Source organism: Maylandia zebra, linkage group LG7, assembly GCF_041146795.1.
Source record: "Maylandia zebra isolate NMK-2024a linkage group LG7, Mzebra_GT3a, whole genome shotgun sequence".
Taxonomy (NCBI): Eukaryota; Metazoa; Chordata; class Actinopteri; order Cichliformes; family Cichlidae; genus Maylandia; species Maylandia zebra.
This window is the reverse complement of record NC_135173.1, coordinates 47,125,508-47,148,740: the sequence shown is the minus strand read 5'-3', so window position 1 is coordinate 47,148,740 and position 23,233 is coordinate 47,125,508. Positions and strand designations below refer to the sequence as shown.

Here is a 23,233-nt window from a genome sequence, read left to right as displayed (position 1 = left end):
GAGGAATATCTTGCTAACATATCAGTTACGCAGCTAAAGCTGAGAAAATGTCACTGTTCTGTTTGCTCTAAAAAACATATTAATATGAACATGGGTAGTTTCCCCAAGCCATCCTGTTGCTTTAAATAGTCAACAGAGTACCACAGACAGGGGATGTTTGCTAAAAAACACAGTTCTCTGCTCTTTCAAGAAATTATTTATGTTTTTCAAGAAAATTATCAAATAGATTTATGACTGTAGACTTTGGCCTCCTGTGACCCTGAACTGGATAAGCAGAACTGAACTGGATGGAGGCATTAATTTTGTGGAATCACTGGTTTATTAATTTCAGTGATTTTCAGGAGGTATTTATAATTTGAAAATCTGTGATTAGTAGATAAGCAACAATTCTGAAACTCAAGGCAGGGACTGCTAATGATGCTGGGGACAGACATTCAATAATGTGGCCACTGAATTGTTTTTTCCAAAAATCTGGAAAAATACTGTCTTAGTTGATTTATTTGCAAGCCTGATTTCTAAATAGCCCTTTTAACCCTTGTATGGTGTTCGGGTCTGTGAGACCCGTGTTCAGTTTTTTTCAAAAGAAAAATTAAACAATTAATTATTTTTTCACGTGTAAATGTGTTGTGTCTTTCCACTCACTCCACTTGATTATAACTGATTTATTTATAACATTTTATATAAAAGAAAAACGAGAAGCACATTAATTCATAAATGTGATCTAACAAAGGTAAAGGGAAAAAATTAACCATGTTTGCTGTTCATATGTCTTGTAATTGGGATGAAGTAAACATCTGTTGAGTAATTTAACATAAAATTGTTTGATAGTGTTAATTTGGAAAGCCAAAACTCTAGCGGGTCCACCAGACCCATGAACACTGGCTGAGTAACAAAAATACGAACACCACACAAGGGTTAATTGCGCCTACAGTAGAAAGAAGCTTTTCCTCAACTTCTGCTCTTTAACCACTTATTCAGCGTATTGAAACATGTCTTTATACTTGTAAATAACAAACATTTATTCCTCTCTTTGTCCAGCCGCTGATAGGCTCCTCCATGTTTGCTCCACTAGCCTGCCTACCCAGCCAGAATCTTCCACCACTCAAGATTCCTGAACAGTGTTATTACCGTCCTTCCTGGTCCTTGTTGCCCAAGATGGAACATTTCCCCACGGTCATGCATCCCCAGAATTCTGCTTTCACCAAGGATGGATACATGTGAGTAATCAGTTATCACATTAGAGAGTAAAACGACTTTCATCTTGTGCTTCTCTTGGTTGGTTGGTTGGTAATTTTATTTCAACATGTGAACAATATACAAGTACATTTAGAAAAGAAATAAGAGAGAAAAAAAATACTATACAAATTACATACAAAAAACCATTCTGATTAATTTACATGTTGAAAGGGAGTGGGAAGAAGTATACACTTATTTAATCCCACCCCTTTGCCATAAATTATCAGTGAATATTTAGTCAGCTTCCTTACTGATATAATTTGTAATAAAAATAGTGAACAGATTTCTGATATACTATATACTATAATATCACATCATGAATTTTTTGTTTGTTTGTTTTTAAATAGAGACATTCACTTAATTTAAATATTTTCCTTTTCTTTATAGATCGAGAAGATCATATTTTTATAACTCTTTTTGAACAGTTTTATGTTTGGACATTGCTTGTAATTATAAATCACTGTTTAAAATAGTTTAAAGCTTCTGAAATTAAGCTGTCAACAGAATGCAAAGACACAACTGTTTTGACTTTAAGTGTAGAACATCTGTTTACTGTGTTGGAGAGAATTAGGGCCCAGCTTTACTTTCATGTAGTTTTAGCGTGTACCTGTCACTATAACCTTTAATTACCCAGGTTGGTCATTAATAACACATTCTTATTTGCAATGATGGCCGGGGGGTGGGGATGGGGGAGCCTGGGGAAAATGGGTAGTTTAAAGAAAAGCACACATCCAAAACATCTCAACACTGGTGAAACGCTGCCCCCTGGCGGCAAGGATTTTAATCTACCAAGGATAATTAATGAGTTCATTTTAAAGGTTTTTTTAAGCATGCAGTTCCTGATAGGATGGCTTGTGGGCACTTTTTAGCCTCACTGGAAAGACTGTAGTGCTCTAAGCACGATATCACTTAGTTTTGAGGATTTCCTTTTGTGTTTGGAACAAACTGCACAACCTTTAAGAGATGCTTCCAGACAGTAACGCTAATCTTGTTTGTCTCACTATTTGTTTTTTCGATTCTTTTTCCAGAAATATTCCCAGTGTTCCCCTTGCTGACCAGGACTATGTGCAGATGAGTGGAGCTACTGCCTCTACCAGTACCACTACTGGCATCCTCCCATCTCCTGCCACCCCACGCTTCTCTGTGCCCACCCCAAGAACTCCACGTACACCACGGGGTATTAACACTGCAAGCTCTGGACAGGGTTCAGTAAAGCAGGATGGTACTGAGCTTAGCTCACCAGTTTCCACCCCTTCGACAAGCCTGCCTCTCAGCTCTGTAGAGCCCCTAGCTCGGCCGGGCCCGTCTCTGCCTGAGGCCCACAGCCTGTACACAATCCTCCTCCTCTCAGACTCTGTCCTCAGTGTCTTCAAGGATCGCAACTTTGACAGCTGCTGTATTTGTGCCTGCAACCAGAATGTCAAAGGAGCAGATGTGGGGGTTTATATCCCAGATTCCACTGGTGAAGATCAGTATCGCTGCATGTGTGGCTTCAGCGCCATCGTGAACAGGCGACTGGCCCTCGGAACAGGCCTCTTCCTGGAGGACGAGCTCGACATTTTTGGTCGAACCTCCGAAGTAGGGCGAGCAGCTGAGAGGAGGTTAGCACTTTCCAGACGGGACCCGACTATGGGAGACTCCAAGGCCAAGCGGCCGCAGGATGCAGCGCCTGCCTCTCCTGCGGTCATGGTCCTTTTACAGGAACAGTGCTCCCACCCAATTTCTTCTCTGGCTTCACTTCATTTCCCCCTGAGCTGCTCCTGCCACGGCCGCAAAGGGGCACTGCTCCAGAGCTGGATGTCTGAAAAGCAGTGGGCAGATGGGAGTGATGCCTGTACGGCCTGCTACAATGCTTTGGAGCAGGGACTTCAGTATGTGGATAACCCCACAGGAGGGAAAGTAGATCTATCCGTTGTCAGAAGTACCGCTCTCCACTCCTGGCCTCACACTAATGGTAAGAATTGTAATCTGGCTTCTAAAGAGTGGACTGATATGATAAATAATTATGATAAATCCCTTAAATTAAGATATTTATTATGCATGCTGGGCTGCTTTTATATGTAATCTATGATGTATTTTGTATTTCTTTATGTATTTCTTTGTTTCTTTGGTGTTCAGAATCTTGTTAACGCCTGTGCATCTGTACACTTTCTGTGTGTGTGTGTGTGTGTGTCTCGAAAGTGGTGGATATGAGCATGTTGTCGTCACAGGATATGGTGCGTATGCTGCTGTCTTTGCAGCCTTTCCTGCAGGATGCCATCCAGAAAAAGAGAACAGGACGGACCTGGGAAAACATCCAGCATGTTCAGGGTCCGCTCACCTGGCAGCAGTTTCATAAGATGGCCGGGAGAGGTTCTTATGGTGAGTCAGTGCATTCTTTGTGTTTACGTGAACAGCTAGCGCTTTGTGTTGAATTTCACCTGTATATTTTGTGCCATAATATATATCTTAAAGATGTCATAATGTTTTCCTTTCTTAGGTTCAGAGGAGTCTCCGGAGCCCCTGCCCATTCCTACAGTGCTGCTGGGTTATGACCGGGAGCGGGACTTCTTGGCACTGTCCCCGCTGGCGTTGCCTTTCTGGGAGAAGTTGTTGCTGGAACCTTACGGTGGACAACGAGATGTTGCTTATATGGTGGTTTGTCCCAACAGCCCCTCGCTTTTGTCTGCTGCCCGATCCTTCTTTCTGGAGCTTAGTGCAGTTTATGAGGTAGGAGATTGAACTCCAAGTAAGAGCCACGGTCCGATTTCAACTCATTTGTACATACTTTGAGACTTTCATGTCCTTTTCCCAACTCCTATTCCAGACATGCCGTCTTGGGAAGCACCGTCCGCTGGCCAAGGTGTCCAGAGATGGCATCGTGCGCGTGGGAGAAGATGTGGAGAAAGAAAAGCTGGAGGAGCTGGATGTGGATCAGTGGTTGACTGGACCCTGGGTTGGACAGCAGCACACTGACAACCTCAACAAACTCAAACTTTATGCTTATGCTTGCAAGCAGCAGCTTGGTGAGAATCACTGAACAGAGTAAACGAACTGGATCGCATAAGCTCTGTTTTTGAATCTGTATATTTCTTTATCTTAGGTGAATAAAGATGGGCATGTGTTCTTTTTATCGCTTTCAGGCCCCCAGCTCTCTGCCCTGCCATTAGACAGCAGTCTTCTGTTACCTCCCAAAGCCCAGCCGCCTGTGAACAACACATCCTCAGCTCAGCCTTCTTCTTCCACTCAAGGAGAACAAACTACAGGTGGTGCCAGTTCAGTAAATGCTTCAGCCCCAACTGGAGCAACCGCAGGCCAGACAGAAGAGATCCAAGGAGGAGCCAGTGACTCCAAAGGACCTCCTAGTTCCACCCCACCAGCCAACACACCAGCAGAAAACCCTGAACTGTAAGATTAAGAATGATTTTAACATCTCAGCTGTTCTTCCAGCTTATTTACACTGAAGCTTGTTTCCTCTGCTCTTTTTTCAGCTCTTCCGAGCAGTCTAGAATAGGCATCCCCACTGTGGCTGACTCAGTGGACAGCCATGCCAACCCACCAGCTATTGTTATTTACATAGTGGACGCTTTCCTGAGCTCAAGCGGAGCGAGAAACGATGGAGGGGAGGAGGAAGAAGGTGACGAGGTAGAGTCAAGTAGCATTTGGCTGCTAGGGCTTCTCCGCTGCTACACAGAGATGCTGCAGACACTGCCTGAAACAACAAGACCCGCACTGGTGCTACAGGTAAGAAAATAATTGCGAGGCAGGAAGCAGAATTCACTTTTGATCGCCATCCTCAACATTTCTTTGCGTCATTTATATTTTAGGTGGTGCCGTGCCAGTATCTACTCCAGCCAGCTAGCGGAGAGAGCCATTTGTACCTGCAACACCTGCGCTCCCTGGCCTTCTCTTGTTACTCTCAGTGCAGGCGTCTACTACCCCAGCAAACACATATCAAGTCCTTGACTGGTTTTGGCCCAGTTTCCACTGTCAGTTCGGTACTTAAGAGTCCAGAGGTAAGCATGACAGTTCAATGATATGTTTGGTTTCAGTAACTGTAGTATATATCATAACTTCCCTTTTTAATAAAATCCTAATTGTTTAATGTAGCACCCCAGCCCACTGCAGCTGTACACTCCACCATTTGTGCTCGGTCCAAGCCGTCCCAAGCAGCCAGAACCAGGAGAAATATGGGCAGAGCTGCCTCCCAAATACAACGTGCTCTTTGTAGGATACTGCCTGTCACATGACCAGCGTTGGCTGCTTGTTTCCTGCACTGACCAGCAAGGAGAGCTCTTAGAGACTTGTATCATCAACATTGATGTGCCGAACAGGTGAGAAACGGTTTCAGTGAAAGGCCTGTCCTGTCAAAGCGTTTGGTGTGACATGGCGGTTTCTAGCTTTTTTCATGATTTCTTCTCACTTCAGAGCCCGCCGTCCTAAGGCGTCAGCTAGGAAGATGGGACTACAGAAGCTGTGGGAGTGGTGCATTGGCATCATTCAGATGACATCGCTGCCATGGAGGATTGTTATTGGTCGATTAGGCCGACTAGGCCACGGGGAGCTTAAAGGTGAGTGACACAACTCATTTTCAGTTCTTTCTGATAGGTTTTAAGCAGAGGAAGTGTGCAGTAGAATAGTTTTTTCTTGCAAAATAGCAGTAAAAAGTCTTGAGGGTTAATTTAGGGTATAACTGACCTTTACTCTTCATACTGCACATCTATCAATATTACAGTGCTGAAAAAATGAAATTGATCATTAGAAAACACATCAGATCTCAATGAGAGAAAATATCTATTTGTAATATCTATAATGATACGGACTGGGCAATGTGTTAGGAATGAAAAGATGTTCAAGGCCTCCACAATCCAGACCTGGACCAGGACATCACTGAGCTCTGGTCATGCTGAATGATGTTGTAGTCAGCCCAATGTTTCACATCTGTCACATGTGCTCAGGGTAAACCTGCTCTCTCTGGAAAGCACAGGGTGCCAGTGGTGTACCTGCCAGTTCTGGTACTCTATGGGAAATGCCAATCATGCCCCACGGGGAAGTGAGCACGGGCCCACTAGAGAACGTCAGGCCCTCAGGCCATCCTCAGGAAGTCTGTTTCTGATTGTTTGATCAGAGGCGTTCATATCAATGGTCTGCTGGAGGTCATTCTGTAGGGCTCTGGCTCTGGCACTGCTAATCCTGTTCCTCCTTGCACAAATTAGTAGATACCAGTACTGCTGATGGGTAAAGGACCTTCTACGACCCTGTCCAAATCTTCTAGAGTAACTTCCTTTCTCCCGGAATCTCCTCCATGCTCCTGGGACTATGTTGGGAGACACAACTGGAGAAGTTAGCGTACCTATGCGAAGTCTGTAGGGTCCACGTATCACCTCATGCCACCAGTTGTGACACTGACCCTACCCTAATGCTAAAATAGTGAAAAAAAAGAAAAGATGAGGCTCCAAAAAGGCCTTCTCCTGTAAAACCATTCCTGTTTTAGGGATTGTCTCATTGTTGCCCCTCTAGTGCGCCTGTTCTTAACTTCATTAACAGCAAATCAGCTGAAACTGATCAACAACCCCCTCTGCTACTTAACCACATAAGTATCCCAGAAGTTTAACTAATGCGATGCTATACTCTGAATGAAAAGTGTTTAATTTTTTGAGCTCCATATAATCCACTGAAAGGACACTGGGACTCACTGGACTTGCTCAGTTTCTGGCTTTAAGCAAAGACAACTGGGCCATTCAGTCAGCAGACTTCTCTGACGAACTCTTCTTTTATTCTTTTATCGTAATTTAATTTTCTGACCTTTTGAATGGAGAGTTTCGTGTTACCCACCTGTACTGATTACAGATGTAGTCATAGACTGGTGCACAAACACACGCACACACATAGACACACGTTTTATAATGGAAAGACATTTCATAACTTGCTCTCTCTTAAAACCTTGGCTTTTCTTGCTACATCTCTATATCCCCTACTTTATCTCTCTTACTAGACTGGAGTTCACTCCTTGGGGAGCACTCCCTCCACTCAATAGGACGCCAGCTGAGGGAGGCGTGCCGCATGTGTGGGATCTCAGCTGCTGACTCTCCAACAATCCTCAGCGCCTGCCTGGTCGCCTTGGAGCCACAGGGCTCCTTCGTGGTCATGCCTGGTAAGTAGCTCACCCACTTTAGCAGTTAGCATAATAAATTATGAGTTTAGCTGTCATGTTTATGGCTGTGGCACTAATAATAGCGCATACTTGAGCGTTCAGACGTCACAACAGTCAGAGTAACAGATTAATAACAGAAATTTTTTTGCACCAGTGTGCAAATAAGAAAAAGTGTACATAAACAAATGTTTGTATTCAGCTATAATAAATAATTAAACATGTGCTGACCACTTTAGTTCAATAGCTAATAAATACAGTTTTCCCCTCACCTTTTGTGTGTTTCTGTTTATGCGGATCCAGATGCGGTTACCATGGGCTCTGTGTTTGGCCGCAGCACTGCTTTGAACTTGCAGACCTCGCAGCTAAACACACCTCAGGATGCTTCCTGTACACACATTCTAGTCTTTCCAACTTCTTCAACTACCCAGCTGGCGTCCAGCTCCTACCAGACAGAAGACAATAATGGTAACGCCACCCAGGATAGCAGTTATGCTAAAGTAATAAGATTATTTAGTAGTAGACCTTGAACAGTTGGATAAATACGATGGTGCTTTTTTGTACCAACAGGTGGCGTCCTTGTGCTTTGAAAGTCACATTGAAAATAGTTTTCAGATATGTGCTGCTGTGTGCTTTGAGTAGGCTTTTAATGACCACAGATAGTTGCTGTTGTTGATGAGTAAAGCATGCATTTACTTTACTTTTTCTCCTCAGATGACATGTTTGATCTTCCCTTTCCTGATGAACTGGAGAATGACATTGGCATTGGCATAATGCTGAACCTCCACTCTTCACCCAACACCTCTCCCGTGCCCTCGCCTGGGTCTCCATCTGGGATGGGAATGGGATCCCATTTCCAGCACACCAGGGTGAGTCAGGGTTCAGTGGAAAGAGGGTGCACAGGCTTGAAACAAGTGGCACCCTGTAACAAAAGAAAAAGAGCGACTGTCGTATATTTTAAAATGTAAATGAGCTATGTTTACACATAACCGTTTTATTTCGGTTGAAAAATGAAGAGTTGCCTGTCATAAAATGCTAACGTACGCATTTCTGTTTAAGGAAGACAGCCCACAGCTGTCAGTGCACATGCTCAGAAATATAGCCTGTTGACAGATGAATAAATTGTACAGGTCATGACCCCAGATTGCAATGAAGGTAATATTTATTTGCTGGCATTCTCTCTGTCTGCAGAGCCAGGGAGAGCGCTTGCTGTCAAGGGACAATCCCCCGGAGGAGCTAAAGCAGCAGCCGCTGGCTCTGGGCTACTACGTCTCCACTGCACAGGCGAACGGACTTCCTCACTGGTTCTGGGCCTCTTGCCCGCAGGCTGAGAAACAGTGTCCGCTTTTCCTCAAGGTACCCACAACAATGCAAGTGTGGCTGAGAATGAATGTAAAGCTTTCAGGATTGGAGACAGAGGGAGAAACTCAGAGAGACACAAACCTCAAATTTATTGATTTGTTTATAGATCTGTTTATAAAATCTTCAGGTAAACTTCGAAAGCAGTCAAGCTTCAGTACTTTAAACTGCTTTGTGTTTCTTGCCCGCAGGCCTCTCTCCACCACCATATCTCCATAACACAGTCAGATGAGAACGTGTCAGAGAAGACTAAGAGGGCCCCACACCCCTTGGATTCAAAGACCACTTCTGACGTGCTCAGGTAACTTCATTATGTGCATTAAATGCTAATGAAATTGACAAGCGTGCTAAATGTATATGTTTCATATTAGCACCAACAATTCAGATGAAGGAAGCTGCATAAAGCCTGAAAATATGAAGCCTTCTTCTTATAGTTCTTGAAAAGTTCATAATTATCACCTTGATAATTATGCAGATGTTTGCATATTTTTGTCAGTGTGAAGAATGAGTTCAGAATTAGATGTGATCTCATAGAAAAAGCAGCAGTTACATTTTTTCCTCTTCAACAGTTTTCACCTAGCGCCTTGATAAAACTGTGTATATTTTCCACTCATAGGTTTGTGCTGGAGCAGTACAATGCCCTCTCTTGGCTGACGTGTACCCCTGCCACTCAAGATCGCCAATCCTGCCTGCCCGTCCACCTGGCCATACTAGTCCAGATGTACAATGCCATCCTAAACATGCTTTAGCTTTTGTGAGACTTCCAGGACAGCAGTCAAGGGCCGAGGGTTAGCTTAATTTCTCCTGTGCCTACACCTCTTTCCGACCACCAGAGGGCACCAGAGCTCCTCTGTTCTATTAGGTAGACATGGATTGATGGCAAATAAAGGACAGGACAAGCCAGACAATCCCATTCCTGGAATGTAACGAATAAAAGAAGAGCGAAATGTTTTCAACAGCAACGTCACTCAGCTGCGACGCAGTGGAAAGCCAGTGCAGGGTGTACCTTCAGAAATGGGTCTGTGAACATTTCGGGGAACACGGACAGATCCATCCCAACTATGCCTATCCAAGAAAAAAACTAAAAACAAACCATTATATCCCACATGGGCAGCATCTCTTTGTGTGTTTTGAAGCATCTGTGGACGACATTTACAGAGAAGCTCCGTACGGTTCTTTTTTAAACACCCTCAACTGTCAAAAGGGACTTCTGTGCAGGGTCACATGACTCCACATGGCGTGTTTTACAACCAGCAGAGTGACGTGAGATCACAAGCGCGTGTCTTTGTTACATCAAAGGTGTTTTTACATTTTTTGTATAGAACTGAGCTCCTTGTGTCTCTCGGTTGCTGGTTGGTTACAGAAACTTTTACCTTCACTCTGAGAGGAGCAACTCCCACTCGCTCCAGAAGGGGGGACTATTTGATAATGGCACTTTTTTCCCCCTCGTACCTTCCAAAGTGTTGTAGATATGAACACGATGGAAAATATTTGTACAGTTGAGTAACATGTGTTGTTTATAATGTATGGCATACATTTACAAAGAATCGAGACTTATTTTTAATATTTAAAACGAGAAAATGAGAAACTTAAACAAGGCCTTTTTGTTCCCATTCGACCATTAATCGTCTTGGGATCTGAAATAAAAATTTGTCATTTTAATGCAGTTGTAAAGACGCCATATTTATACAAATTATATCATGTCATAGAATTTGATATACATATATATATACATATATATATATATATATATCTATATATATGTGTGTACATACATAAATATATATTACCTCTTTCAAGCAGGCACTTAATGTTACTGGGGATGGGCACAGTCTGAGCATTTATTAAAGATGCATTTTAGTTTCTTTTTGTTTTCTACAGATGCTGAACATTTTAACTTTTTATTTAAGTTAAATTAAATTCATGCAGGAGATACGCTATGAACTGTATATTTATAAAGTGTTCCTATTCTCCTAACAAAAACTTGAAATAGGCAATAAAATCCACGGTATTGCGAGATTATGAAACATTTCCGAATGATGCTTTACTTTATTGGCTCTCCTAAATGATGTCAAGAAAACCATTAGAAAGGCCCGTCTCTCTCCAGCTTCCCTCAGTCTGCTCTTTGTTAGATTCCTAGCATGTTTGTATATACACTTTTCAGATGTGCTTTTTGGAGTTTCTTAAAGTTGTACATTTAATGCTGGTTGGTTTACTTTCACTTAATTCATATCAAAGTATTTTTTTCCCTTTGAGCTTTTTTTTTTTTTGATATACAGTATACAGTGCAAAACTCATTTAATTACAGCCAAGAGGTTAAATTGCCAAGTAAGTATACACAAATGTACAAAGGCAAGTTTGCAGAAATTTGTTACATCTGTCATCACTTTGAATATCAAACAGATCCACTTTGGTGGGAGAGATCTGTTACTTTTACACTCTTTTTTTTAGTAAATTATTAAAACTCTTGCAAATGAAGTTGTGTTCAGTGTCCTTTAATACCAAATAATGCAAACTATTGACTTTTTGTCATGTTTTTGAACATTATTCCATACTATTCACACATTCTTGGGTTATCCAGTTTATGGTTAAATGTAAACAAGTCCTGCATCTAAGTAAAGTTGTGTTGTTTCACGTTATGCTACTGTTTTTTATTCTACTGGTGATATTTAGCGAGGCTTTTCACTAGGCACACCCTTTTTTCTTCAGAACTACCTTCATTCTTTGTGGACTAGATTCAACAAGGTGCTGGAAATATTTCTGAGATTTTGGCCCATGTTAACATGATAGCATCACACAGCTGTTAAAGAAACCAGTAAGGGATGGACATGGTCAGCAACAGTACTCAGGTACACAAGGATGTATTAAGCGCCCCAACATGTGCCAATAATTGCAGAGCCAAATCTGCTATGATATACAACCTTGTCCATGCATCCGTCTTCTTCTCATCCAATTCGGGGTTGTGGGAGGCTGGAGCCTATCTGGGAGGCAGGATACACCCTGGACAGGTTGCCAAACTGTTGCGCGGCTACAACCTGAATTCATAATGCAAAATTCAATGGCAGAGTTTCAAAAAGTCATGTTACAGGCTGACTCACAGTTGCACTTGCTGAATATACTTCTAAATTATTTAATGTGAATGGCTGATGACTATGTCTGCTTCATTTACTTGACAGGGTACTTTAATCATGCTTAGTTTAATTCAAATGCACATGTGCACAGAATGTATCAAAAGAAAAAAAAGGCAAGCAGTGGATTCAGGATTCACCATTTACAGTAACTAATTGGTAAAGGAAGTGTGACTCTGACTAGGATATACATTGATTCAAAACCTTTTTTGAATCAATGTATATCCTAAATGCTGGCTGTAGGTCTGTGTAGTGCAACAGCTCAAACGTGAAATGGTGTAAACAGTGTGTGCACAGTAAGAGCAATCATAATTTGACAGCGTCATATAACAAGCTGTGAGACGAGGGCGATAAGCCTTTTATTGCGCTGCTGACAAGAGGTGTGAATCATTGTTTTTCAGCATCCGTCTTTCACAACACCCAAGGATTATCTAAGGCTGCGCAATGACAACAAGCTCTCCAGGCTCTTTGGAAATAAAACTGAACGTGGAAATAAGATTACAAGTAACCTTTGAAGAAAGCGACGTTTACTGACTGGTTCATTAGAGCAAATGACAACAACACACGGTTCAGTGCTGACTGACTATCACGCACGATCTGCCCTTCCTGTTCAACAAGACGGTCGAGTTTTATAGTGTGTATTCAGCTCACACCTGCAAACACAATTGCTGATTAAATTCCTTTTGTAAAAGGAATTAACGTCAATATGATTTTGTCACATTACAGAAGTGCTTTTTCTGCACGTCAACTGTCATGCGTCAGTGTTACTCAAAAACAAAAATGAACTGACGAAGGAAATGTCACTGTAGCGTGACTCGAGGTGTGTCATATTAGACTTGCTAATGCGGCTGTAAACTGCTGAAAGCTGCTGTTGAAACCTGCAGGTTTGATGCTTTCTTTTATAAAGTTACATTATGAAAATAGTGAAAAATGCAGGATTGTGGGAGAGTTGGCTGCCTGTAAAGGTGCATGTGTGTATGTGTGTGTTGGGAAGGCTGTATGAAAAACAGTAAATACATTTCCAGACAAGGATTTTTAAATTAGCTCATTGGATACATGTAATGATTCTAAAGGCTGTCCTCTCAAAGGGAGGTAAGAGCTCTGCTTTTTATGTATGATCTAGAAGAGAGAATATGTGCCAGCAAGAGAGAAAAAGAGATTGTGAAAGAGGTTGTATTTGACTGTCAGGGTCACATAATATTGCTAAGTAAAAAAAAAAATGCATTTCAAAAGAAGCTAGAAAAGCATAGTGGACAACAAAACTAGAAAAAAAAGTCTCTCTTTGAGGAACTGGGCAGCTCGAGGACATTGTGAATGAAAAAGAGCGAGTAGTTGAAAAGTAAAAGCCACTGAAGAGTCACTTGTCGTGGTGGGGCTGTGTAATGGCCATGACAACTGGAGGAAGTGGACTCTTAATTGACTGCAATGTGTTTTCCACAGATGGCCTATTAGGCCATGGCCATTCACCTGTTATCTGGCTTTCCAAGTGCCTTTTTGCAGCCAAATGGCCTACACACTGGACAAAGGAGGCCAGGGTCTGGTTTGACATAACATTAGTGCTACACAATTAGAAGTCAATTACATTTTATGTCAACAGTGCACCACATGACATCACAAGGTTGCTTAATAAAGATCTATTGTGGCTTGTCGTCATGAAACAGGATGCAGAAATAGCATTTTTAATTTGTATTTATTCCCTTTTTTACTGAATACTAACAGACATTAAAACATGTTTGGGGTATTACAAAATCTGCAGTTCCACAAATCGACAGATAAAGCTATGTGTTAAGAACGACACATACATGACTTTATTTGCAGCAAGTTATAGCAGCAGATAGGTGCTTGCAACCAGTTCCATTATATGAAAGCTCAATAAAAGAGTTCACAAAGGTAAAGCTGCTGGCTGACTCACAGTGTGCTAGCTGAAAATACTACTAATGTGAGTAGTTCATGTGATGAGCAAAAAATTGGGTGCAATTTAAAGTTCACCAGAATGACTGATCATTATGTCTACTGCAGCTACTTTGCAGAGCACTGTTATTGCGCTTAGAGCAATTCAAACGTTCCTGCAAATGTGTGTTTTAACAAAAAATTGACCATTCTGTTTCCCAGTGCTAAGAAAAAAAGCACAAAAAGTGCAGAGGTGCACAGAGGGGCCAGTGCTACAGCCAGCCTGTCACTGGAGATGACCCGTGAGAGTGCAGGGCACAGCCATGTGCTGTTTTGACACGCTCGCTCTTTTCAAAGTGGAGGCAGCTGGCGGCTGTATCTTCACGCAGCTTTGTAGTTGCTACTTACACTGCTGATCTTCCTATGGTTGATGAAAGAAATGCAAACACACACGCACGCACATGCGCACACACTCCTTGGATACCTTATTGGTCTGTCTGGTGTCTGTCATGGCGGTAGTCCTGTGGGGTTGGACAACGTGGTAGGTCTTATGTCCGCCTGGCTTTTAATATGCCCACCAGGTCATGGAGGGTTCAGAGCACTACACGGCTTGTGGGTGGTACAGGTCAGGATCACAACCATCCAACGTGAGGATAATGAGCACTGATACGATCTCTATGGATGCTTTTCACCAAAAGTTCCAGGAATGTTAACTTTCCGAGAACTATTCATCATTATCCTGCTGGCGTGTGTGAAGGTTTGCTCGGTTATTGATGATGAGATTAAACGACTGAATCTGCTGATGTATCAAAAGTGAGACTTTCTCAAATACTGCTTTTTGATGGATAAGTGCAAAAGCTACCAACCTCATAAAGCACTCTCTGAGGATGGGCTTATTGGGAGTTCCTGAATAGGTTTATTAAAGTCAAATCTTTACTGTTCTGTTGACATCGATCCTACACGAGCTATAGATCATCATCAACTTACAGTACATACAGCTGATGAATTTTATTTTAGTTTTTGAGGTTACGTTGCTTCATAAACTGTTAACATCAGAAAAAATGCAATGAAGGTGAGAACACATAGCAGGTTTTTAAATGTTTTTTATTTTGACCTGACACCTCTGCTGTCTATCAATAGTTCATTATAATGGGGAAGGCTTTTTTTTTGAAAAGCTCTGTTGCTCTTTACTAGATCATAAGCATTCATTTTAATTAGTGCCCTCACTTTTTCTTTCTCCCGTGCTCGGCCAGCTCCAGCCAAGCATATTGTCAGCCATTTTCCAGATGGCTCCAAGGAAATGCAGCTTTTGGCGCAGCTCACACTCATCGAAGAGCCATCAACAGCTTTTGTTTATGGGGTCCCCGCTGAAGCGACAGAACATCTGCCAACTCAGTACGGCAGCCTCTTTGGAAACATCTGATTTTGTCTGAATTTGCTTTCCATCTCCAGACTTTCCATTTGCATAAATAGTTTTTATTAAAAAGAGGCCACAAAACGAGCACACAGAGTTTGCAATTTCCCTTTCTGTAAATCTCTCACTGCAGGACATTACATCCTTCAAGCCGAAGGAGAACTCCACTTAACACTTTAGCCAATCTAAACAGAGGAAGATAAAAGCTCTGCGGACTTCAAAGCAGTCCATGTGTGCGCCCCCTCTTACACACATCAAAACACTAGAGAGGACACAATCTGTCATTTATGTCAGGCATAAAAGTTTGAAGGACATTAATCCACTTGCAACTGCGTGCCACAAACAATCCAAGAAAGCTGAGGGAGGGGCATGTAGCCTTAGGAGAAAACTGAGGATAAGGACTGTGCACTAAAGATTTGTGAGTGCAGAAAAATGGCAAGTGGGATTAAAGAAACCACAGATAGCCAGTAAGGAAAAGATGAACTCATTGTTATTATAATATTATTATATATATATTATAACTCATAATTAGCAATGTTGACAGGTCAAACAAAAATTGAAATTGACATTCTGCATATTTGGAAACAAAATATCAATTAAAGACACTCGATGTTGCAATAATTAAATGAGAACAGCCATTAAGCAAGATTATGCAATATAAAAGATAAAGACTGCCTATATGTACCTGCAGCTGAGGAGTCATTGGTTATTCACAGGTTATAATCAGTAATTGCAGGAAAGGGTGCACGGCCTTTTTCGTCCCTTTTTTTGGTGGTTATTTATTGGTTACAATATCAAAACTAACGCAGCTGTTGGCTGACAGATGTCAGAGTGACAGCTATGAGAGTTTGCGTGGGCGTGCGACTTTTGCGTGTTTGGCTGAAACATTTGGCATTGTCACATTTTCCACACAAGTCTGACAGTCACTGATGATAAACTGTAATCTTGTAACAGATGTTTGTCATCAGTCATCACATCACAGAAAGCACTGCTGTTACTAATTTTTTTTTCAGTTACTGACTGATAGTAGAACATTTCTCGAATGCTTTCATGATTTTTTTTCTTTTACAAAATCTTTTTCTGCACAAAAGGACACAGTGCGTCTGGCTGATTCCTAAAACCAATAAGCCATCGGACACTTCAACCTCCACTTGGCATGGTGATGAGGCCCTATCAACGCCTCTGAGATGTAAAACTCAGGCTCATTGTTTCATTATTTCATTAATTATTTGACCTAATTATTAAGAGGAGGTTCCACTCAGCAGCTGCTATTGGCTGAGACATGTTTGAAGCTGCTGTAAACACGCAACAACGGCACACCTGGGACTGAATCACAGTGAATTTCAATGTTAGGTACGCTGATGGAAAACTGCCACTCACGCTGGTAATTATACACTCCTGTTTTGCCTAGCAACTGCAGTGTTTTCTTTAGCGACAGCCTGCATTGCTGCTGGTTGTAGAGTATCGTGCTTTTTAATCATTATTTAGTTAAATACAGTACAATGATGTAACCTTTAATTGGATGGTAAAGGAACCGCTCTTTATTCAACCAAAGCTAAGACGTGCATTATTAGTTTTTGCATTTGTAAGTGGCACACACGAGCAATATGTTTTATTGTGTTTTAATACATTCAGAGCTATTTTATCTGTATTTGTTAGAGCATGTGGATTAGACTGCTCGCAAAATGCCACATCTGCAACCGAGACATCTGTTTGAAATTGTGTGTGTGTTTAATATGTGGAGCAGTCGGACGATGTGATGGGACTTGTCTAGAAGGCACAACCAGCATGATTTGAAGCAGTGATGAAAGGTAAAGGTGTTCAAACCTCTTTCATTGCTAATGCAATGTCCTCTGTGCCCACAAGGGAGAGTTGTTAGTCAAGAGATCACAACTCATGCATTTGCACAAAACATGTCCTGTGTGGCACAAAATATGTCCTCTATGACACCTCCCGTCATCAAGAAGCATTTAGGATACGCAGATGACAAGCAGAGACATAACTATGCGTGCAAGAAAACACATAAGAACAGACAAAGTTATTGGAGTTAAGAACAAATCACGATACAGACGGTGATGAAGACTATTGTATTTAAGGACAAACACATGCAAGCAAACAGCAAATGACGCTGAACCAGTTCTGTGTCATTACACACTGATCTGAGTACACACGCATGCCAAAACAAAATCCTTTGAATCCTTTATTCAGATCCAAACGTTGTTGATTTATAGGTGCACTAACACTCCCTGTGTAAATGGAAGATTCCATGCTTAGTAGAAATGATTTCATCCTATGACCTTTTGTCTTTATGTATGCAACCATATTTCTAGGAAAACATAAATACAGCACAATTTGCAAGTTTGGTTTAGATCAGACTAAATGCAAACATTCTTCTTTTAGAGGATCTGGGCTGGATTATCTGATGGGCATGCTGGGTATGTGTCCAGGGGATCACCACAGTTGTAGACTGTGGCAAGATCAAAACCATAAATAAATAAATAAACTTACTAAAATTTTATTCTCTTATGTATGTATGTATATCTTTTCTATCGGCAGAATGCAGTGGTCCTTTTTCCACCAAAAAATGGATGTGCCACTTTCATGAAAATGGCCATTTTTGCCCTGCAGTTAAAGGACTCCTGCAGCTCACAACTGAAAAGGGAGGTAACCAGGAGAATTTTCTAGGGAATATTTCCTGAAATACATCTTATTTTTCATATTTCATAAAAAAAACCCTGTATTCTTTTTGTCACATCCCAAAAGTGTGCTTTTCCCCAAAAAAGCTCTGAGCTTTACTTTATCATTAATCATTGTTTTTAGCACTCATCTGGCAGCAGGACTGTGCACAAGTGTAACAGATAGAGCAAAGTGTTCCTGGCAAGTGGTGCCGAACGGAAGTAAAGGTGGAGATCATCAGGGTGACAACCAGACAGAGAGGCAGGGAGGAGACAACAACAGGTGTGTGTGTGTAAAGACAATAAAATTAAATGCAGTATTATCCTGTTAAAAATGTGAAAAAGCTCTGCTTGCTCAACTTTCCATTTCATATCAGACACATTTGAAAGATTTTAGTGAAACAGTTCACTCTGAAAGTTACTTTTCTTTTTCCAGTAAGCCACAGCGCTCTCTATTGAAAACTCTTCTCTGTACATGTACAGTATCCACATGTTTCTGTATGATATGTCTAACTATTGAAGAAATGAAAGGGCCCAACTTACACAAACTGGTTAGAGGCCACCGGATATTTGTACCCAGGGGTCTGTAACTTGATAATCCGGGCACGTGGATGATGGTTACACAAAACTATCGGCTATTAATATTTATTGTGATGTTTATCTCATGGTGATTTTTATCCTTTAAACCCAAAACAATGTAAGTAAAAAGAAACGTCCTCTCTCTCTCCATTACTCCCTGTCTCCCAAAAGCAAGAGAGTGGGATAAAATCAAGTGCCAAATAAATAAAAAGGTCTTGCCAGAGGCACTTACACTGCAATCTTCTGGAAATCATGTCTTAGCTCAGCTAGTCCACTCAAGTCATATAGGAGAATGGGCTGCGAATCAAAGCCAGAACTGCAAAGCCCTGCAGTCATTTGAAAGATAGGGAGTGAGGAAGACATAATAATGATCCATTAGCTTTCTCTCTTTGCATTTTCTTAAGATCTGCCTCTTATGGTAAGATAAATCAGCTTACTAGCATGACTGAAACAGAGTCTATAAGCACGCATTCCCACTTCCCTCCTTTTCAGTTTCCTTTTGTTATTCATGTAGAGGATTCACAGTCGCATGTAAATCAACACTATTATGGTGGAGAAATTTCATGAAACACTCTTAGATCCAATATTGTGCCTGGTCGCCTTGATGATCACAACAACGGCATGCTGTCAAGGAGCAGAGTCCTTCCCTGTGCCATGAGCCCTGTATGTGGTGATTATAATTACAATAACAATGTCAATATTCATCCTTTCAAAACAAAAGCTCATTGGCATGGTGTCAGTAACAGAAAGAGCTGATCCCCTCTCTGGCACTTAATAGTTTCTCTCTTGCTTTTTGTCTTGGTTTATGGTTTTTCTGGTTCTAATTTAGCCATCCTAATCACGAAAACATCAGCACGCTGCTGCTGGAGACTAAACCAAGAGGTGAAACGTGCCCCTAAAAATTCCATCTTCGCTCAAGTGGACCAACACAACAAGTAACATGGAGTAGACAGAGGCAGACTTCTCAGCTGCCAGATCAAATGGCAGCATTATTGGAGACAGACTGCAAACAGCTCTGCAGATCCCGGTTTTGTTGTGGTCGTCCCAGTAAGCACGCAAGCTGAAGTGCGCCTCATTCTTTGTGTTCCAACTTTAGGTGAACACATACATGCTTATCCTCTGACTTTTCACTCTTTACAGAAACATTTAGCTGTGTTGGGTCTCTTCATTTATTTTTTTCTTCTTCTTCTTCATTTTTTTTTTTGTTTTTGTTTTGTTTTTACAGTCCACGTATGAGGAAGAGTTGAATTGTGTAGGGTTGGAACATATCTCGGGGCATTCAGTTGAATGATTGCTGTCTACATATTCTCTGCCATTTCATTCCCCATCTTCTGGAAGCTGGCAGCCCCTCGGACTGCACATAATTTGAATCATGAGTCTCTATTTCTACGCAGCAGATGTTTCCCCATGTCAGCAGGCCTCCTGACAAAGCAAGATGGAGAACCCGCCTCTTTTAAAGTGTTGCACATGAGTCCCCCCTTCTCCCCTTTCTGTCGCTCTGCCCACACGAACCTTTGTGATCCCATGGGATACTGTCCCATGTCCTATCCTGATAGAGGGTAAGCATATTTTAATCAATGCCTGCGTTTGCACAGAAGTATGCAGGAGTGACACACAGGAACACAAAGACAGTGACTTGTTGTATTTTTGTGGTTGGCTTGATGACTAATTTATCCTGAAACATAGACTGGGATCCTGGAACCGCTCTGAAAGCCTGGTAAGAGACCCTAATGGAAGGTGATTAATAGTCAACTGGGGCAAATGATTGCTATGATACTGGTATCATTACTGATGAAACGTTATTGAAATTGACATAATGGATAATCACATTTCTTTTGCTTACATAATTCCAAGCCAGGGTGAGAAGTCAGGGTGCAGGAATGGTGATTTGAATTACCCTTTTGTTTCAAACAAAAATGGTGCTGCAATATTGCAGTGTGTTTTGTGGGTTTTTATATTAACTAGTATGCCATCTTAATTTCAGGGAAAAAAGTATTTTACACACACACACACACACACACACACACACACACACACACACACATATATGTATATATATATATATACATATATATACATATATATATATATATATACATATATATACACACACACACACATATATATATGTATATGTCTCACCTGTAATAATAAACCTAGTGTCATTATTGTGGAATATTTTGCAAGGCCTACAAGGAAGAAAGAAAGCAAAATGAAAGAAAAAAACAAATGTGACGGTACTTTAATAGTGCGTCTCTCCTAATAAATAAATAAATTCATAAATAAATATGTAAATAAAATTCGTTCGGGAAACTATGAGATTTTATTTTATTTTTATTTTTATTCCATGACGTTGTGATGTTAAACCATGTCTAATTCTTTTAATTCTACATTTTGTTTTGGCTTTGAGGGTTTAAAAAAATTAAATCACGTTTAAGAGCGAAGTTTAGCGCACAGGTTCTAAGATTCTAATACACCTCCCAAAGGTATTATCGTTGCACAATTTTAAAATAAGTATTAATTCAGAAAAACTAGCTTTCTAATTCAAATACTTAAAAAAAAACATACAGACACAACAAATAGCAATAAATAATATCGTATTCAATATCTCCAAAAAGCATGTAGAAAAAAAAATCACGATACGGATAATGAAAATGTAATTTAAAATTTTGTAAGTCTGTGTTGATGCTGAAAAAACAAAAACTCGTTGACTCTGGTGTGCAGTCTGAAGTCTGAAGCGCTAATTGGGGTCGACATGTTTTCAAACTCCCCTTTGGAGAGACCTGGAGAAATGGTTTCAAAGAAAAATCATCTCCTCAAATGGTCCCATGCAATATTTCCTCCTCTTGCCGGCAAATGAGTCTGGGTGGAAGAAAATTGCAGGGGTCATTAGACCAAAAGAAAAAAAAAGAAAGGAAAGAAAAACGTGTCACAGTTTTCTGTAGGTATCTTAAGCAGAGCGAGAGGATGTATCAATTTTACTTGATAGTCCCAATTAAGCTGTTAGAGTCTTCCGCCTGAAACGGATTTTGCGCGGAAACGCTTTTGAATCTTTGATCAAAGTTGGGTCAAATTGATAGAGTCGGACGTTTAAAGTCGCGGAACAATCGCTTATTTTAAGAGTTGTTTTATAATCTTCCAACAATACGACTAAGAAAAAAAAGGGGGAATTTAAAATGATTGAATTTTTAGACTTGTCAGTGGGTTAATAGACAGAGAGAAAGAGAGAGAGAGAGAGAAACGAGGATGGAGTGAATTTCACAAGGTGACACAATAAATCACATCAGGACAGTTTTAGACTTAAATTAACTCCAATTGAAAATATTTTCCCGCCACTGCATGGCGCTAGGGAACTGCGAGACAGGAGGGCACGCGCGCTTTCATTGCAGACTCCTTTAAACAAATAAACAAATAACGCAGATAATTTCAAAATGGTCTGTTTAATAAATTAGGTCAAATTATGTGAACATTCCACTAGAAAATAGGACACTTATCACAAGCAAACGAACACATGCAAGAACGATACAAATATTTAACTTAATTGAGAATTTTTTGAAATAACAATAAGAAATAAAATAAGTCAATAAAAATCTGCGAATTTATTTGTATTGTCAAAAATTGTAAAAAAAGAGAGAGGGAGAGAAACGGCAAAAGGCACCTTTTCACTTCCAGATCGTTTTCAAATAGAAATGAAATAAAGTTTTAGGTCTCAGTATCAGGAAATGACAATGCACGCGCACAGAAACAAATCACTCAGAAATATTAGGATATTATGCTGCTCGGTTAGTTTTGGTAAAGCATAAAGATGAATGACTGAATGAATGAAAAAAAAATACATGCCTGATGTCTCGTCTTCATAACATTTTAGATGGCTGAGGCTTAGTTCAAGTGAGCTTACGCTCGGGCCTGCTGTCTCTCTGCTCCCGCACGGTGCAGACTGTGTACTTGCTCCCTACCTGGCGCCGCTGCGGCAGGATACATGACTGTACAGTGGTCGGCTGCCACAAACTCCCACACACACACACACACACACACACACACACACACACACACACACACACAAACGCACAAAGGCACTCACTCTGCGCTGCAGCTGCAAACACCTGAACAAAATATATAACATCAAAGTGCTACAGCGATTTGAGCCTGAAAGACAGGAAAATCATCACAGCAAATTGACGTCCCTCATTGTAAATGCACCGGTGTTTTCCACATTACAGTAGGCTGCTGCCCCCCTCCTCCTCCTGCTTTTGCTGCTCTCTCATTCACAGAGCTCAATAGAATGGATCAGCAAGAGTCGCACAAACAGCCGGCCCGTTGACATCATCATGAAAGCCTTTCCTCTGTTTGACATTGTCACTGTGCGGGACAGTTACTTTGCATTACCACAGTTTCAGACGGCGGCTTCGCCTCCAGTTTCCCGGCGCCCGTCACTAAACAGCACTGCAACGAGCGACGAGCAATCAGCAGATTAAACGAGATGTAGCAGCACGCGTTCAATCTGGACTTCAAATTCAGAGAATAATGGTTCAAATTTGGAGCCAGGAAGCGCCAGATGCAATGGTCAGTAGAATAGCCTAAATAGTCAAGCTAGAAAAAGCTGCTAGACTATAGTCCTAACCTGTTTTGGTTAAAAAAAAGAAAAAGAAAAAAAAGAATGCAAATATTTTGAAAGTTTGATTAGAAATTAATTACAACTATTCTGTGCAGCTAATGGACCTGCATGCATTAAAAAAAGCAAGAACAAAAACCCCCAATAAAAAACAAATTCTTTTAATCATGTTAATAGCTCAGGTGGCATGTTCTTTTCTGGTACAGCATT

At 41.0% G+C, this 23,233-nt stretch overlaps 1 protein-coding gene and 1 long non-coding RNA gene across 7 annotated transcripts in view; one reads left to right on the top strand and one right to left on the bottom strand.

The window, feature by feature from the left end:
* The window catches only part of LOC101487781 (mediator complex subunit 13L), an 89,880-nt gene extending 78,677 nt beyond the window's left edge, over positions 1-11,203 (top strand). For all 6 annotated transcript variants that reach the window (XM_076886519.1, XM_076886516.1, XM_076886520.1 and 3 more), the window contains 16 exons: positions 1,039-1,217; positions 2,265-3,190; positions 3,418-3,597; positions 3,716-3,945; positions 4,043-4,241; positions 4,359-4,623; positions 4,707-4,959; positions 5,043-5,231; positions 5,326-5,549; positions 5,644-5,786; positions 7,211-7,369; positions 7,670-7,834; positions 8,081-8,235; positions 8,558-8,722; positions 8,917-9,026; positions 9,342-11,203. In XM_076886519.1, coding sequence (XP_076742634.1) covers positions 1,039-1,217; positions 2,265-3,190; positions 3,418-3,597; positions 3,716-3,945; positions 4,043-4,241; positions 4,359-4,623; positions 4,707-4,959; positions 5,043-5,231; positions 5,326-5,549; positions 5,644-5,786; positions 7,211-7,369; positions 7,670-7,834; positions 8,081-8,235; positions 8,558-8,722; positions 8,917-9,026; positions 9,342-9,474 — 3,675 coding nt within the window. In that variant the 3' untranslated portion in view covers positions 9,475-11,203. The remainder of the gene's footprint in view (positions 1-1,038; positions 1,218-2,264; positions 3,191-3,417; positions 3,598-3,715; positions 3,946-4,042; positions 4,242-4,358; positions 4,624-4,706; positions 4,960-5,042; positions 5,232-5,325; positions 5,550-5,643; positions 5,787-7,210; positions 7,370-7,669; positions 7,835-8,080; positions 8,236-8,557; positions 8,723-8,916; positions 9,027-9,341) is intronic.
* Positions 6,377-18,750, bottom strand: LOC143419512 (uncharacterized). The gene is made up of 4 exons (XR_013099503.1): positions 18,644-18,750; positions 11,647-11,760; positions 7,639-8,288; positions 6,377-6,532 (listed from the first exon to the last, which is right to left on the bottom strand). It is a non-coding gene; the product is annotated as an uncharacterized LOC143419512 (long non-coding RNA).
* Positions 18,751-23,233: the final 4,483 nt, after the last annotated feature.